Genomic DNA, 18040 nt, shown 5'->3' on the forward strand with positions numbered 1-18040 from the left:
CTCCACCAGTTAAAGCAAGGGTTTAGCAAGTCCGAGAGAGGCGGACAGTCCATCTACATATTGCACAAGGCATTGTGGAATAGCATGAAACATTCAAACACACGCAAATATCAATAAAACGGAGTTTTTAACTGTAGTTCTGCACTGCTGTTTTTCTTTTTGCTTACAATTTGTACAGCAAGTGGAGAGAGGTTGGCAAGGCTGCACCATTGGAATCACCCCTAATGGAGTGAGTGGAATCACCATAAACTCTACAGTTTTACCATGGAGTTTCTGGTGATTCCTAGAGAAACATGAAGTCACTTTAGGATTTTCCCAGAAATGACATCACACTGTCACTGATGGCTCCCCTCATGTTTCCACCCTGCCAGTTTTCCGTTGTTTACCAGACCATGCCTGGCAATGGCTACCCTAGGGGGGAAATATATATTGAAGAGGGGTTTGAAAACAAGAGGAGTTTTTATTCATTTTATTTTATATACATCACATCCTCAACATTTATTCTGCATCCTAAGATCAATGATGTCAGGGCTAACATAACACTCATGCTAGTTGGCCTTAGTTACCAAGAGGGCTTTTTAACTGGGTGTGGCTCCAGTGTGACCATAATCGTGGTGTAAGTTTGATTGAGAGAGATTTTATTTTTTTATATCCTGCTTTTCTTTCCTAAAGGGTCCCAAAGTGGCTTCTCCCATCATTCTCCCCTCCTCCACCTTATTATCACAACAACGACCTTGTGAGGTCGATTAAGCTGAGACAGTGTGGTGGGCCAAAGGTCACCCAGCATATTTCCAGGGTAAAGTAGGGATTCAAAGCCAGTTCTCTCTGGTCCTAGTTTGATACTTGTGCCACTAGCCATGCTGGTCTAGTATGCAAGCAATATTAAAAGGTAAAGGTAATCCCCTGTGCAAGCACCTGACCAATGGGGTGACATCACATCCCGACGCTTACTAGGCAGACTTTGTTTTTATGGGGTGGCTTGCCAGTGCCTTCCCCAGTCATCTTCCCTTTACCCCCAGCAAACTGGGTACTCATTTGACCGACCTCGGAAGGATGGAAGGCTGAGTCAACCTTGAGCCGGCTACCTGAAACCAGCTTCCGTTGGGATCGAACTCAGGTCGTGAGCAGAGCTTGGACTGCAGTACAGGGCTCTGCAAGCAATATTAGGCACTGATTAAGTTTCATTCACGAACTTCCTCGTCTTCACCAAGGGAAGAGGGGCTACACTGACTCCAGGTCACCAATAGCAAGTTCTGGCTGTTTATTCACTGGATCATATTGGCTTTATTGTCTCGCCACAAATAAGAACAGCTGTTTCGGGAAATAGTTATATGTGAAACGTGCAGTCCTCACTTCACAATTTGACAGGAATGCTCCTGCAAGTCACTCCCATGACTAAAAAAAAGTGAGCAAAAATGGTGTTCAGTCACATTCCAATTTCAAGAAGGGCCTCTGGATGTTCCACAATGTCAGAAGCAGCTTGAGACAACCCCAGTCCTTCTGGAAAGTGGGGATAATATCTTTAGAAGTTGCAGTAATTTCTGGAAAAACTCATGTGACTGAAAACTGTTACACAGAAAACAGCCCTCGAAGCACAAAACAGTTTACTCTAACCCATAGCAACGGGCCTGTAATTGAAGTCAACTGGACAACTTTGGAAAAGCTCTTTGTGGAATATGGTCTTTATTTTCAAAATCAACATATTTCGGATTGTGAGAGCGAACGTCCTGTTCTTTCCCTCTTTCGCACTTTCCTCAGCACAGTCCTAAAGAGAGGCTGTTACCACACTAGGTATTCCCAGCGATGTATTAAGAGTTTGAAAATGTTATAAAAACTACTGTTCGCACTTTCTATGTATTCCCGCCGATGTAGTAAGAGTTTGAAAACATTATAAAAAATACTGTTCGCACTTTGTTTGGCCCCTTCAGCTGTGAGGATGTCTTCCAACCATTTATAAGCCGTGGTATCCAAAAACCCTTTTAAAGCGATGTTTTTTTACAACATTTTCAAACTCTTAATACATTGCTGGGAATACAAAGTGCAGTAACCCCCATCGCTTTAAAAGGGTTTTGGGATGCCACGGCTAAAAAATTGTTGGAAGTTGTCTTCACATCTAAAGGGGCCAAAGTGCGAACAGTATTTTTTATAACAGTTTCAAACTCTTAATACATCGGTGGGAATACACTGAAACTGCAAACAGAATTTTTTATAACATTTCCAAACTCTTGATACATTGCTGGGAATACCTAGTGCGGTAACAGCCAGAGTCACATCCTTCTGAGGCCATCTCCTTCAGTGAACTTGGAAGGGATTAACTAACTTTGTTTAGGTCTGCACTGTGCAGGAATAGAGTTGGTTCGTTTCTGAAGCGTCCCTGGATTCCTGTTGGATTATGGACTTTTTAAAAAGGGCACTTTCACACAGCCCAAATAATGCACTTTCCATCCACTTTCAATGCACTTTGAAGGTGGGTTTTACTGGGTGAACTGGCAGAATCCACTTGCAAATGATCGTTAAGGTGCAGTGAAAACGGATGGAAAGTGCATCATTTGGGCTGTGTGAAAGTGCCCTTTTAAAGCCACCTTTCCCAATCACTTTGCGTCCCCGATCCTTTCCCTTTTGTCCCTCTCCTCTCCCCCACCCCTTCTTCTCCCACTTTCCTTGACTGCTCCTTTCTTCTGGTTCCTGCAGCATGTTTTCCTTGGAGGGGTGGGATGGGGGGGAAGAGGTGCCGCTGGCCAGGGCCCTCAGTTGGCAAGATCTGAGCAAGGCTGTTAAGGATAGGACACTTTGGAGGACAATTGATTCATGGAGATAATTCACAGTGGGTCGCCGTGTTAGTCTGTCTGCAGTAGTAGAAAAGGGCAAGAGTCCAGTAGCACCTTAAAGACTAACAAAAATATTTTCTGGCAGGGTATGAGCTTTCGTGAGCCACAGCTCACTTCTTCAGATCTGCAGTAGTGGAAAAGGGCAAGAGTCCAGCAGCACCTTAAAGACTAACAAAAATATTTTCTGGCAGGGTATGAGCTTTCGTGAGCCACAGCTCACTTCTTCAGAGCTGCAGTAGTAGAAAAGGGCAAGAGTCCAGTAGCACCTTCAAGACTAACAAAAATATTTTCTGGTAGGGTATGAGCTTTCGTGAGCCACAGCTCACTTCTTCAGATCTGCAGTAGTGGAAAAGGGCAAGAGTCCAGCAGCACCTTAAAGACTAACAAAAATATTTTCTGGCAGGGTATGAGCTTTCGTGAGCCACAGCTCACTTCTTCAGATCTGCAGTAGTAGAAAAGGGCAAGAGTCCAGTAGCACCTTCAAGACTAACAAAAATATTTTCTGGCAGGGTATGAGCTTTCGTGAGCCACAGCTCACTTCTTCAGATCTGCAGTAGTAGAAAAGGGCAAGAGTCCAGCAGCACCTTAAAGACTAACAAAAATATTTTCTGGTAGGGTATGAGCTTTCGTGAGCCACAGCTCACTTCTTCAGATCTGCAGTAGTAGAAAAGGGCAAGAGTCCAGCAGCACCTTAAAGACTAACAAAAATATTTTCTGGTAGGGTATGAGCTTTCGTGAGCCACAGCTCACTTCTTCAGATCTGCAGTAGTAGAAAAGGGCAAGAGTCCAGCAGCACCTTAAAGACTAACAAAAATATTTTCTGGTAGGGTATGAGCTTTCGTGAGCCACAGCTCAGCTGTGGCTCATGAAAGCTCATACCCTACCAGAAAATATTTTTGTTAGTGGTTTTTGCTGTGGCTCACGAAAGCTCATACCCTACCAGAAAATATTTTTGTTAGTTTTTAAGGTGCTACTGGACTCTTGCCCTTTTCCACAATTGATTCATAGGGTCGCCATGGGTCGGAAACGACTTGACGGCACTTAACACACACGCGCGCACCCACCCACTCCCTTTTTCCTCCTTCCCCCTGCGGCAGAGACAGGGTTAACGCTCTGGAATGCAACAGGCGAGGAATGTGCATGCAGATGAGATGGATGCTAATCTCATGCTAATGAGCGGCCGCTCCTGCTGCCACCGCCGCGGCCGCTCGGGGGCCGAGCCCGGCTCGCCCCCCCCCCGCCCCGGGGATCGGAACCTCGACGGCGGCTCAGCCCGGACACCCCCGCCCCCCGCGCGCGCCCTGCCGCTAACACGGACTGAAGGCGGAGGCGGCTGTGCAGACATGGTGGACTGAAACCCCGGAGGGTTTCCTGAGCCGCTGCACGAGTCTGCCCCCCCTCCGCCCGTCCCCAGGAGGAAGAGGGGGGGGAAAGAGGGGGAGCTCTGTCCCTTTCCCGCTCCCCCCTCCTTCCTTCCTTGTTTTTTTTTTCCTTCCCCCTCCGTCCCTATGGAGCGGCGGCCCCCCACCCGCCACCATGCCTAGGAAAGCGGGGCATGGGCAGCTCCCCTTACCCGAAGGCTGGGAGGAGGCGCGGGATTACGACGGGAAGGTCTTCTACGTCGACCACAACGCCAAGCAGACCAGCTGGATCGACCCCCGGGACAGGTGGGTGTCCTCTTTGGCCCCGGGCTGGGTGCATAAGTGGGGTGGGGGGAGAGAAGCGCGCAGGCATGCCGAGGAGGGCGCGCGGGGCACTTGGCAACGGCCACGCTTGTTGTTCCAACTTGGGCAGGAGTTTGCTCGCCGCCGCAGGCGGAGGGGGGCGAGGGAGGGTCCCGTGCAGTTGCATAAGACATAATAACAACAACCGTCTGCCCCGGGGGTTTGGTGTGTGTGTGTGTCGGGGGGGGGGGTTTCCCCTCCTTCCAGCCTCCCCCCGAAAGGAAATGCGGGTCGGGGTGAGGCTGGACGGCCGGGCCCTTCCGCACAGCCCAGATAGCGCACTTGCAGCCCGCTTTCAGGGCCCCTTAACAGGACTTGTATCCCCACCGATGTATTAAGAGTTTGAAAACGTTATTAAAAAAAACACTGTTCGCACTTTCTGTGTCTTCCCACCAATGTATTAAGAGTTTGAAAACGTTATAAAAAACTCTGTTCGCACTTTCTGTGTCTTCCCAGCGATGTATTAAGAGTTTGAAAACGTTATAAAAAAACACTGTTCGCACTTTCTGTGTCTTCCCACCAATGTATTAAGAGTTTGAAAACGTTATAAAAAACTCTGTTCGCACTTTCTGTGTCTTCCCAGCGATGTATTAAGAGTTTGAAAACGTTATAAAAAACTCTGTTCGCACTTTCTGTGTCTTCCCACCAATGTATTAAGAGTTTGAAAACGTTATAAAAAACTCTGTTCGCACTTTCTGTGTCTTCCCAGCGATGTATTAAGAGTTTGAAAACGTTATAAAAAACTCTGTTCGCACTTTCTGTGTCTTCCCAGCGATGTATTAAGAGTTTGAAAACGTTATAAAAAACTCTGTTCGCACTTTCTGTGTCTTCCCAGCGATGTATTAAGAGTTTGAAAACGTTATAAAAAACTCTGTTCGCACTTTCTGTGTCTTCCCAGCGATGTATTAAGAGTTTGAAAACGTTATAAAAAAACACTGTTCGCACTTTCTGTGTCTTCCCACCGATGTATTAAGAGTTTGAAAACGTTATAAAAAACTCTGTTCGCACTTTCTGTGTCTTCCCAGCGATGTATTAAGAGTTTGAAAACGTTATAAAAAAACACTGCACTTTCTGTGTCTTCCCACCGATGTATTAAGAGTTTGAAAATGTACTTTCTATGTCTTCCCAGCGATGTATTAAGAGTTTGAAAACGTTATTAAAAACACTGTTCGCACTTTCTATGTCTTCCCACCGATGTATTAAGAGTTTGAAAACGTTATTAAAAACACTGTTCACACTTTCTATGTCTTCCCAGCAATGTATTAAGAGTTTGAAAACGTTATAAAAAACACTGTTCACACTTTCTATGCATTCCCACCAATGTATTAAGAGTTTGAAAACGTTATAAAAAATAAATACTGTTCGCACTTTCTGTGTCTTCCCAGCGATGTATTAAGAGTTTAAAACGTTATAAAAAACACTGTTTGCACTTTCTATGCATTCCCACCGATGTATTAAGAGTTTGAAAACGTTATAAAAAATACTGTTTGCACTTTCTATGTCTTCCCACCGATGTATTGAGAGTTTGAAAACGTTATAAAAATTACTGTTCGCACTTTGGCCCCTCTAGCTGTGAAGATGTCTTCCAACCATTTATAAGCCGTGGTATCCAAAAACCCTTTTAAAGCGATGTTTTTTACAACATTTTCAAACTCTTAATACATCGCTGGGAATACAAAGTGCGGTAACCTCCCAAAATCCGTAGACGAGTCATCTGAGGCTCCTTCCACCCGCCCGCAATTCCAGTTGTCCAGTCGTGGAGATGACCAATGGAGAGTCAACCTTGCCCCAACTTGCAAGTGGGTTTTGCCAGCTCGCACAGTAAAAGCCAACTTCAAAGTGGATTGAAAGTGCATTATTTGGGCTGTGCGAAAGTGCCCGCACATGTCTTTTCTGACATGCCTTCTTCCCTGGTGAGGGGTGTGCATCGTGTGTGCCTGCGTGTTAGAGAGTGAAAGTGAGCCCTCACAGCTGGGAAAGTGGAAAGCAGAGTTGGGAGGACAGGCCGACGCTCCTGGGAATGGGACTGGGGCAAAAACCCCACCACTTTTCTTTTCCAACGGCAAGTAGGGCCTTGGACTATCTTCAGATATATATATATTTTTAAAGGTCAACACTTGGCAGGCTGAAATTCTCTGTTATTAACTTTTCATAAAACTTTTATTGTTCTTTTAAAACTTCCGAAATTTGAAGGGATCAGCCTTCAAATGACAGGAAGATCTCCATAGTTTTTAAACGAAACTGCGAAACTGGTGTTATATTTCCTTTTTAAAATCTACAGAGGTGCTGGAGGTCCAGCCAGATATTTGGAGAATGTGGCCCCCCCCCAAAAAAAAAATCTTGACTCATTACACTAGAATGTATTTGACTTTATTCTTTTGGAACAAAACCTTTGTAACCATCTTTCTCTGGAATTGGCCAGGGCAACAAGCAAAGGCTAGACAGTTTGCTCGGTTTTTGGAATTGGAGATTTGGCACATGACAGGTTTGAACTGTATTCTGAAAGTTTGGCTTTAAAAAACCAAAATAAATACCCATGCTGGCAGCTTTCTTGTACAGAGCCCCAGATCTGTAGCCGGTTCTCTGGAGAAGTGGGGTTCTTGGGAAGAAGCTGCAGGCTGGAAAGTCTCCACAGGCCTCGTGCCTGGGATATTAGAGGTAGGCCTCACCAGGTGCTTTCATCCCCCCCCCCACTCAGGTTATAAGATGCTCCCTGTCTTCTGTAGTCTTTTAAATTCAAACTAGAGATTTTTAAAATAAAGAGGGGAAATGTCTGGAGTCGTTTTACGTTTCAGACTTCTCATAACTAATTATTTCTTTTCGAGAGGCTCAAGTTTCTATTTAATCAGATCTATTGTAACTGCACAGTATTGTAGATCTGAGATGTTATCGCTTGGAAGTTTTCTTTTTAAAGGAAACTCCTCTTTCTCAGCCTATCATTTTTACAGATTTATACAGATACATAGTTTTAATTTGCCCACAGCGCAGACTGTAGTGTTCATCTTATTAAGTCCGCTGAAATCCAGTTATCTCAAACTAATAAGAGGCATTATAAATTTATGGCGCAAACCAGTCTAAATTATTCATGAAGGCCTTGGTTTATATTTCCTGGGTGAAATGGGGAAAGGGTGGCTGCGACACGTCCTGCTGGTGTCAGAGCCCTGGTGCTTGCCCACTGGACGTTTTTGCGTGCTTCGTGCAAAGTGTCAGAGGCTACCATGTGGGGATTTTCCCCCAGGTGGAACGAAGCATGCCTTGCTTTTGAGGTTTACTTCCGCATGATGTTGTGAGCATCATTCACGGGGACTCCCAGGGCTTTCCCCTTTAAGCTGACTCCCCTTTCCTCTTTAAACTCTGCCTGTAGCCAGTTCGGGGAGGGGAGCAGAGCTAAACTCCACTCTTGGAATGGTGGAACTGAGTTTTATTTTTCTCCCCCCACCTCCAGCCCTTTATTGGGCTTTTTAAAGGTTCGTAGTTGAAGCAGCTCAGCTGTGAAGGGGGGGGGGCTGGACCGCTGGAGGGCAGCATGATTATCATTGTGTCAGCACTTTGGTACATATGAACACATGAAGCTGCCTTATACTGAATCAGACCCTTGGTCCATCAAAGTCAGTGTTGTCTACTCAGACCCGCAGAGGGTCTCAGGTAGAGGTAGGGTCTCAGGTAGAGGTGGACATATTCATGGAGGAAAGGGGTATGCATGGCTATTAGTTAGAACGGATACTAGTCATGCTGCATACTATTCTCTCTAGTATCAGAGGAGCATGCCTATTATTTTGGGTGCGGTGGAACACAGGCAGGATGGTGCTGCTGCAGTCATCTTGTTTGTGGCTTCCTAGAGGCACCTAGTTGGCTACTGTGTGAACAGACTGCTGGACTTGATGGGCCTTGGTCTGATCCAGCAGGGCCTTTCTTATGTTCTTATGTCTTTCACATCACCTGCTTGCCTAGTCCCTTTAACAGGAGATGCCAGGGACTGAACCTGGGACCTTCTGCTTGCCAAGCAGATGCTCTACCACTGAGCTACAGCCTCAGCATGACAGTGGGACAGGGACAGAAGCAAGCAGCCTGGCAGCAGAGCATGTGGACACCCTATTCCTGCTTACTTCAACCCTTCTCCCTAATGCTTCCACACTAGGGTGGGGCAACTTTTTTTGCTCCTGTGTGGAAACAGAAACAGAGTGGCTTTTCTGGGTAAAAAAGATCTGGCCACTGTGGTTCATCCCCTGGTTACATCTAGATTAGATTACTGCAATGTGCTCTACTTGGGGCTGCCCTTGGAAAGCGTGGGGAAATTTCAGTTGGTTCAAAATGCTGCAGCCAGAATGTTGACTAGAGTGGATCATTGGGACCATATCACTCCAGTCTTGGCCCATCTACACTGGCTCCTAATTAGCTTCTGGGCACAATTTGAGATGCTGGTGTTGACCTTCAAAGCCCTATATGGTTTGGGACCAACATACCTGAAGGACTGCCTACTCCCTTATAAACCCACCCAGCTAAGGTTGGCAGGTCCCTCTTCGCCACCAGCGGGAAGTTTTTAGGGCAGAGCCTGAGGAGGGGAAGGTTTGGGGAGGGGAGGGACTTCAATGCCATGGAGTCCAATTGCCAAAGTGGCCATTTTCTCCAGGTGAACTACTCTCTATCTGTAGGAGATCAGTTGTAACAGCAGGAGATCTCTAGCTAGTACTTGGAGGTTGGCAACCCTACGCCCAACTAATATGTTCATCTTTGGAGGTCCTACTTTGGGTGCCCCTGCCTTCTGAGATCAGGCGGGTTGGAACCCGGGAGAGGGCCTTCTTGGTAATGGCACAAACCTCTGTAACTCTCACCCAGGAGATTCATCTGTCCCCTTCTGTTGCCGTCTTCCGCCAGTGGGTGAAGACTTTTTTGTTTCGTTTGGCAGTGATCCCTCCTGTGTTTTAATTGTCGGTTTAATGTCTTTGTATGTATTATAGCTGTTTTTAATTGTTTTAATGATGTTTGTTTTTGTGAGGGGTTTTAAAGGTTTTCACAATTGATTTTATTATGAATGTTTTAATTTGTTAGCTGCCTTGGTGGCTCTTGTGGGGGCAGAAAGGTGGGGTATACATTTTGTAAACAAATAAAGACTTACAAGTGTGATATTGGAATTTAATTGTATTTATCCTGTACCATTCTTATTTGACTTTCTGTGTACTTTGTAATATTGCTAGGATGTAATGTAACTATTCGTGGTAGACTTTGCAGGGGAGGATAATGGTACTGTGTTCTTCTGCATATGTAAGCAATTTCATTTAAGACTGGTAAAATTCTGACAAAGTTAAATCTGTCTTCAGTTTATTTTACATTCTAAATTGTGTTTACAAAATAGATTACCAAAAAAATATGCCTGAGTAAAGAAAATACAAATTATAATAGTGTGTATCAGATTGTGGTATGTTCAAGTTAAATATTGTTTTGGCTTTCTGTTGTTAACATCACTATTTGGTAAAGCTGATTTTTCTTGGAAACGTGGGGGACATTCATCCTATAAGTATCTGGCTTTTATTCTTTAAACAGAGCTGTAGACACACCTTTACAATTATGAGGTGTTTTTTAAAAAATTGATCTATATGAAGTGCATTTTATATTTCTCACCATGTGTAGTTTGGATTTATAACTTTCTTTCTTTTGTTAATTTCCTAATGTCTGAAGCGTGAGATGAAGTTTGAGACATTTTTGGTCCTGAGCGTGACTGTATTTTCTTTCGCAAGAGCTGATGAAGTGAAGTCCTTGTTAAACAGCATAGAAGACAGTGTTTGAAGTAACTCCATTAATGCTTGTCAATCTCATTATTCACTGTTACAAAACAAACAGAAAGAGGTATGGTTGCACTTGGTACTTGAGATAATCCATAACTAATGTATGTGGCTCAGCTATGAGACTGAACTATGTGCACAAAGGGTAAAAAGCAGATAAGTTCAGTATATATTCAGGCATTGATCCTGACTTTTTATCCTCATGGTCCACAAATCCCAGAGGGGCACACCCATGTCAATTGGTTATAGCCAAATAAAAAAGAGCATCTAGTTGTACCTCAAAAACAAATGAATGTAGTGTGGCATAAACTTTTGTGGATTAGAACATTCTTCACACAGCTCGATACCATGCAGATATACTTAGGATTTGCCCACTGAGTTCATTGTACAGTTTACCCTTTGATTGCATGTGAGTCCCATTGCTTTCATTCTTCCAAGCAAGTAGGTTTCAGGGTGCGGTGATATGGCAGTTGTCCATGCAGCAATTTCCAGAATGAAACATAAGGCACAAAAATGAACAGCAGGACCATAACTGTGCAGCTGGATGTGTTGCATGCAGAAGGTTACAGGATGAGCCCCTAATATCCCAGCTAAAAGAATCTCAGGTAGCAGAACTGCAAAAAGTCTTATTTTGAGGGCCGAACTAGACAATAAGAGAGAAATGCATAGTCCCAGCTTCTTGTGAGATAATGGGATTGAGGAGATTTTCAGGGAAGAATGAATGAGATGGTACTTAACCATAACCCTGCATACCGTTCTCCCCTCCACATACCCTCTAGTTCTTTTTAGAAGTTTTTCTTTTTTCTTTTACCCCCACTGGGCTTCAAATCTTGAATTGAGCCAGATTGAGTGTAAAATGGCCTTTGGGGATGTCCTTTCCAAGAGGAACATTCCTCCTGGCTTCTGATCTTCCTTTCTTAAATATCCCTCCTGCAGTATCTTGTGGCTGAAGTAATGTCTGCCTTAGCCCAGAGATTGGTGAGAGCCACTGCCAGGCAGAATACTGGTCTTGATGGACCAAAGGTCCGATTCTGTATAATCCACCTTCATATTATATATCATACCTACCTAATATTTTATATCTTCTGCTACTAGCCTGGGGGCAGGTGAAGAATCCTGATATCTCTGTGCTACTTTAACATTGTTCTTTTGATATTGTTGTTGTTGTGATAAGGTTTTAATAATGAGTGAGACAAATCTCATGGCCTAGCATAGAATACTACTTTAGTTTTAGCAGCATAATATGTCTGTATGTCAACAGGTAATTGACATGTTAGGTTTTTCTTGCTTAGAGCTGAGAGAAAAAGAGAGAGAGAAATATGAGCCACTGATCTTATTCATGACTCAGGTCCAGTACACTCAATCAATAATTTATTAAAGTCATGGATCAGCAGAATAAAATGTATATTAGCAGAATGGTTATAAGAATATATATGCAATCTTGGTGCAGTTCAGTCATGAAGAAGCCAAGATGGTAAAACTGGTCTTGGACAATATCACTTCATACTGTAAGTCGGGGAATGCACGATGAAATGTTTCCCATAGGGAAAAAATCTCTCTGCAAACAGGCCTAATGTATCTGGTGGAAATCCGGATAGAACTTTTCCCTCAATTGAACAGATTAACGACTTCATCTGCTGTTGGTGTGAACTAGTGTTAGGTGGGAGGGGGTCAAGCACATCTGGTTTGCTGAAATGTCAGTAGTTTTCCCACCACAACACAATTTCATATGGCTCTCCTCACAGATGAATTGGGGGTGGGTGGGAGATTATATCATGAAAGAAGAATGGATATATGAATATAACATCACAAATAAATGTGTTTGACCTGTGCTGGTTGGAAGTGGAATGTTCCTACTCCACCCTTACTTTAAGTTCACACATGTCACCTTGTTTGGATGATAAAGGCGAGGGATCTGGTAGGTAAGCAGTTTGGAGAAAAACTAAGGGCCAGTTCACACAGCCCTGACCTAGATGGCCCAGGCTAGCCTGATCTCGTCAGATCTCCGAAGTGAAGCAGGGTCAGCCCTGGTTAGTAGTTGGATGGGAGACCACCAAGAAATACCAGGGTTGCTGTGCAGAGGAAGGCACTGACAAACCACCTGTGTTAGTCTCTTGCCATGAAAACCCCAAAAAGGGGTCGCCATAAGTCGGCTGCGACTTGACGGCACTTTACACACACACACAGTTCACACAATATGATACAAAGTCCATGTGGCTGCCACAAGAACTTTTTATTACATGACCTTGGGGCATTCTTTGTCTCCTAGGCAGGCATGGGTGCTATTCTGATTGCAGCCATAACATATATGGAGAAGGGGCTCCAGTCCCTCCCCCAGGTGCAGTTTACATGAGGTGTGCACTGTTATTTGCTCTGATTGGAAACTTACATTGAGATGCCATTACACACAGGTTTCCCAAGAGGAGGAACAGCAGTTCCAGAGCCATTGCAGTTTGTGAAAATGGCATGAGGAGCAAAAGCTGAAGGTCCTTCTCCTATGCATGGTATAACTCATGATTTAAGTGGTAATGGATTTTATGGATTGGAGCCAGCAATTTTTTTTCACTCAATCATGTGTAATTCTCCTCCTTAGTACAGCCCCCATCCCACTTAATCTTCGTGCGTTCAGGCCTGTTTTAGTGGTAAAAGGGGACCATGTGTAAAAGGGGACCCCTCCTTTTTTTCACTTGCAGAAAAGCTGGATGGATCCCAACCCTTTAGGCAATTGTTTCGGCATTGTAGACCACTGTAATTTTACTGCTTGTACTTTTAATTTGTTTGTTTTTATTCCTACTGTTTGTATCAGTGATGCTCAGCTGCTTAGAATCCACATGTGACTCTTTGACATGCCACTTGTGGCCCCTCCAAGCATTGTTCCCCAATCTGGCACCTGTTCCTTGTTTCAGAGAAGTGGGCATGGCCCTAGGCCTGCGGGGTGTGTGGTTGGCAGATGGCTCCCCCATTGAAACAGCCGCTGCCAAAGGAAGTGGTAAACTGTGAGCATCCTCATGCTAGGGATGGGAATAAATGTGGATCTTTTGGTTGATGGTAAATGCAGATGTGGCTCTCTGCGAGCTGCAGAGATGAAGTGAAATACATTTTATTACTGTTCCTGTGTGTTGCTTTTTATTTAGGTTTTACTGGTTTAATGATCTTAACATTGAACTAGATTCCCCCCATTATATTGTTGTTATGGTATTGCATTTGTAAACTACTCAGAGATTATATTGTTGTTATGGTATTGCATTTGTAAACTACTCAGAGATTATATTGTTGTTATGGTATTGCATTTGTAAACTACTCCGAGAACTTACCGGTATGTTGAGTGGCAGGGTAAAAATCTTTGCGATACATATGTAATAGATAGGTCATGTGCTAGAAATGAAATCCATACCCTTGATGAAGTGATTACCAGATGCATGCCCAAATACATATCTGAAAAGAATTTTTCAGTCTTATGGTGCATGTCTAGTTTGGTAAGGAATATCACTACAGTGTCTGATAAAAAGGAAAGTAGGCAGTGTGCTGACCCTGAACTGGATTGTATTTTTTTTTAAAGCTTTCTTTAGCAAATATCGTTGGTAACAATAAAAATGTCAGTTACTTCACAAAAGGTTGCTGAGGATAAACTAAACAGACAGGGCTTCAAGTGCCAAAATCAAACTGTTGTTTGCACAGCCGTAATATTTAAATGGTTGAAGATGTGATGACTTCACTTTATGCCCATTAACCTTTTTTCACTGATGATAGTGTACATTGTGAAACTGTCTTAACAATATCATAGAGCACAGAACTGAACACCAAAGAATATTAGATTCGAGTCCAGTAGCACCTTAGAGACCAACAAGATTTTGGGGGTATAAGTTTTCTAGAGCCAAATCTCCCTTCGTCAGATACAAATAGGAATGGAGATCCTTGAGTCTTTATATCCCAGAAGATGGGAGGGGTGTTGCAAAGAAAGGTGTCAGGATGCAGAGGTACAATGCAAAATGTACCTCTTGATTAGCTTGATTAGAGCAGGAGGGAAATGGTTAGGGGCAGAAAATTAGCATCTGTACTGAGATAACAATCCTATGTTCAGCCCCTGGCAGGGAGGCGGTGTCCATTGTTCTGAATTCTTGAATGAACTCGTTCAGCAATCTCATGTTGTAGTCTCTCCTGGGAGCTTCTCTGCCACTGTTAGGTCAGCAGTGGAATGTCTTGGAAGATTAAAATGATCTTCCTTTGGTTTTTTGAGTTTTGATTTTTGATGCCAGATTTATGCCCTCCCCTTTTTGCGTAGGGACCGACCTGTTTGTCAAAGCTAGAGAGTGGGAGGGCATTGCTGACACTTCATGGCCTGCATAACGTTGGAATATGAACAAGTGAATGAACCTGAGATGGTGTTGTTAGGTCTGGTGATTGTGTTTTCAGAGTGAAAATCGGGACAGAATTGGCATCTTGGTTTATTTCAAGCCCTGGTCCCAGATTCCATGTTAGGAAGTGCATTATTGTGGGTAAATGAGTACCCAGCTTGCTGGGGGTGAAGGGAAGATGACTGGGGAAGGCACTGGCAAACCACCCCGTAAACAAAGTCTGCCTAGTAAATGTCGGGATGTTTAAGACTACATCCCCATACACACAGGTTTTGGAGTAAGCACCGTTATTCAAAAATAAGCCCAAGGAGGTGAACGGCCTAGGTTTGGGCTACCATAATTATATCAGTAGGAATTAGGGCAAAACTAGATGAGTTGCTGGGAGATCTATGAATGGATCTTCTGAACATCTGTAATTGGTCCATAGCAAACACTGGAGGCTCTCATTCAGATTTTTTTCTCCATCTTGCACTGTTTTCCTGATGTGAAATGCACCCCCATCAAATGGGGGTCCCTTGGGGAGCAAGCATACAGCTAGCTTGGATTTTTCAGCTCCCAGTGGGGCAAATAGTTTATGTCGTTATTTCAGGTTGGGCAAATTCTCCTTCCCCAGGTGCCATGACCGCTAAGCAAATAGGGAAGATCCATTCTTATCTAGTTTGGCCCTTAATTTTGAGTCAATGTGATGAGTATGTGTGAGTAGCAAAATTTGCAGTTTTGAATGGTGACATTGTAGGGCACAGTGAGAGTACTGGCTCTGTAATTTGATTCATATTTGGATCCCTTTGCTTTCTGACAGAGATGCACATCTATTTGAACGATGCCACAAAATTCTAGGTAAGACTCTCTTATCTAGAGTTTTATGGCATAGTTCAATGACGAGGTAGATGGCTTGCTCAACACTGAGAGCTGGTTGGACAGATACCGTGAGCTGGAGAAATCTGCATATTTTGTTCATAGATTAAAATCAATATAGATTCCATAATATTTTGCAGAAGTCCTCTGTCTTTCAGCTGGCTTGTCCAAGAACTTAGGTGTGGCTAACCCTTCATTGCAATTCAACCTTTTAAAATGTGTGAAGCAAACTACAGGAATCATGAGAGTAAAAATATTATGCCTGTAATGATTAAACTTGAAATCCTGGCATGCTTGTTCAAGTAATAAATTCCATTTAACTCATTGAGCAGTTCTGGGTAAACATGCATTACCATTGGGTAACAGTTTTTTAATATACACTGATTTATGGCTTGAAACTTCGTGTGCAGCCTTGAGAGCAAAGAATGTTTTAAAACGTTCCTCTTGTCAGATTTCTAACAGGAGTCCATACACTTCACAAAAACACCTGAGGGGACAATCAGGCAGAGTATGGTCTGCATGTTTCACGCACTTGACGCAGGGAACAGTTCATTTGATTCTGATTCTGTGCAGAGATGCATGATGTGTCATTTTTTTTTCCAAGGAGGGAGACGGCTAGCAGTGAATGGTATGGAAGAGTAACTTCGTACAATGTGGAGTAGTATTATACTTGACTGCTGTTGAATAAAGAGTGAAGTAGTTTTATAACTAGTGGTAACCATAGAACACAGTCTTGAAGAGGGAGTGTACTGTATTTTTCACTTCAGATATGAACGGTATGAAACTTCCTTGTTGAACGCAAACATGCCATTTTGTACAGTGATTTACAGTCATCTGCCTTTGGTCAAAGGGAAATTTGTATTTCTTTTGCACCGTGTGTTATTCGCTGGGGTTTGTTCAGCTCACATTGAAGAGATTTTACTGTTCAAATTGGATGGTCTACTTTGTGCGTAACAGCTTCTTTCACAATTAAAAAGCTTCAATATCATTTGAACTTGCCAGCTTTTGTATCAGTCTGTGTAGTTGTCCCCGAATTACAATTTGAATTGTGTCAATTGGCTTTAGCTTCGTACCATGAAAAACATTGTTTTCTGTTTAAAGGCCATGCCATCTTTTCCCCTGGGCAGTTGGCAACCTCAGTATGTAATTACGGTAAACTAGTAAACTTTTGTTTAAAGTGAGTTCTTATTGTATTTTATTTAGTAAAATTTGTGTTTAAATTGTGTACTTATTTTATTTAGATATTTATAACACTTTTCTCCCGGTGGGGACTCAAAGCAGTTGATAAAAGTTTCATCGCCATCATTTTATCCTTAACAACATCCCTGGGAGGTTGGTTAGGCTGAGAGAGAGTAACTGGTCCAAGACTACTCAGAGAGTTTGGATGGCAGAAGTAAGGATTTGAACCTGGGTATCTCAGATCCTAGTCCGACACACACTAACCACACTGGCTCTTGAAGTCCTATTCCTTAAAGATGTGAAGTTGGGCTTAATGTGTTGGCAGTGTCTTGTTAAATTCTGAGGAGAAAGATTTGGGGCCGAGCAAGATTTTGAACTATCAAGAAGCAGTGCTTCAGTACTCTCTGCAATTATTTGCTCTTCCCATGAGGAGCAGAATAAATGATTTAAATAAATACAAGCTTGTTTAAATAATTTTAATTCAGATTTCCATAGCTCAAAATGGGTTTGCCGTGGAGACTTTAGTTTCATTCAGAGTATGTACAGCTCCGCTCATGCCCTATATCTTTTATTTAAGTGTGGTTTACTTGTTTTGTAATTTTAAGATGACCTAAGTAGGGTTGCCAACAATGGGGTGAGAAATTACTTGAGATTGGAGCCTGTGGATGGTGGGGTTTGGGGAGGGGAGGGATCTTAGCATGGTATAATGCCATACAGTCCACCCTCCAAAGCAGCCATTTTCTCCAGGGGAATGGATCTTTGTAGTCTGGAGATCAGTTGTAATGACCAGGAGAAGTCCAGGCGCTACCTGGAGGTTGGCAACCCTTATCTGCCTCCACATAGTTTGCATGACTTCTGTAGTTGTATACAACTCCTGTGCTGTTCTGCAGTGTACCATAGTTCATTATTCTACTTCAGGCTTGAATCACTTCTGCTGAGATAACCCCCTATTTCATGTATGTCTTAAATGTTCAAGGAGTGAATCAGAGGCTGAAGTGAGTTCAAAGGGAGGAAAAAAGCTCTAAATAATTATGGACCCTTTTCTTCATCTTGATTTTACCTCTGAGCAACTTAATGATTAAGTTTGGCATCTGATCTTTTAGTTGTCGAATGAAATCTTTGTTGTTTACCAAGCCCCTTTGTTGAAATAGCTATTTTTAGTTTGCTTTCTTTAATTCTGCTTGCTTTAGATTGCTTTAGCTGCTAATTTTATTCACCATATTACTGTTTTTCTGCTGCTCTGTCTTGGGTTGCCTATTGTTATTTGTTGATGTTTTAAATTTTTAGGTGGTTTGGATTGAAGTTTTATATTGTTGTGT

General features: G+C 43.1%; 1 protein-coding gene across 1 annotated transcript in view; it reads left to right on the top strand.

Annotated features, from left to right (window-relative positions):
* The first annotated feature begins 4357 nt into the window (after nucleotides 1-4357).
* Nucleotides 4358-18040, top strand: part of WWC2 (WW and C2 domain containing 2) — a 136827-nt gene continuing 123144 nt past the window's right edge. Inside the window, exon 1 of the mRNA XM_056855200.1 lies at nucleotides 4358-4495. Within this exon, the coding sequence (XP_056711178.1) occupies nucleotides 4365-4495 (131 nt within the window). The 5' untranslated portion in view covers nucleotides 4358-4364. The remainder of the gene's footprint in view (nucleotides 4496-18040) is intronic.

This window comes from Euleptes europaea, chromosome 9, assembly GCF_029931775.1.
Source record: "Euleptes europaea isolate rEulEur1 chromosome 9, rEulEur1.hap1, whole genome shotgun sequence".
Taxonomy (NCBI): Eukaryota; Metazoa; Chordata; class Lepidosauria; order Squamata; family Sphaerodactylidae; genus Euleptes; species Euleptes europaea.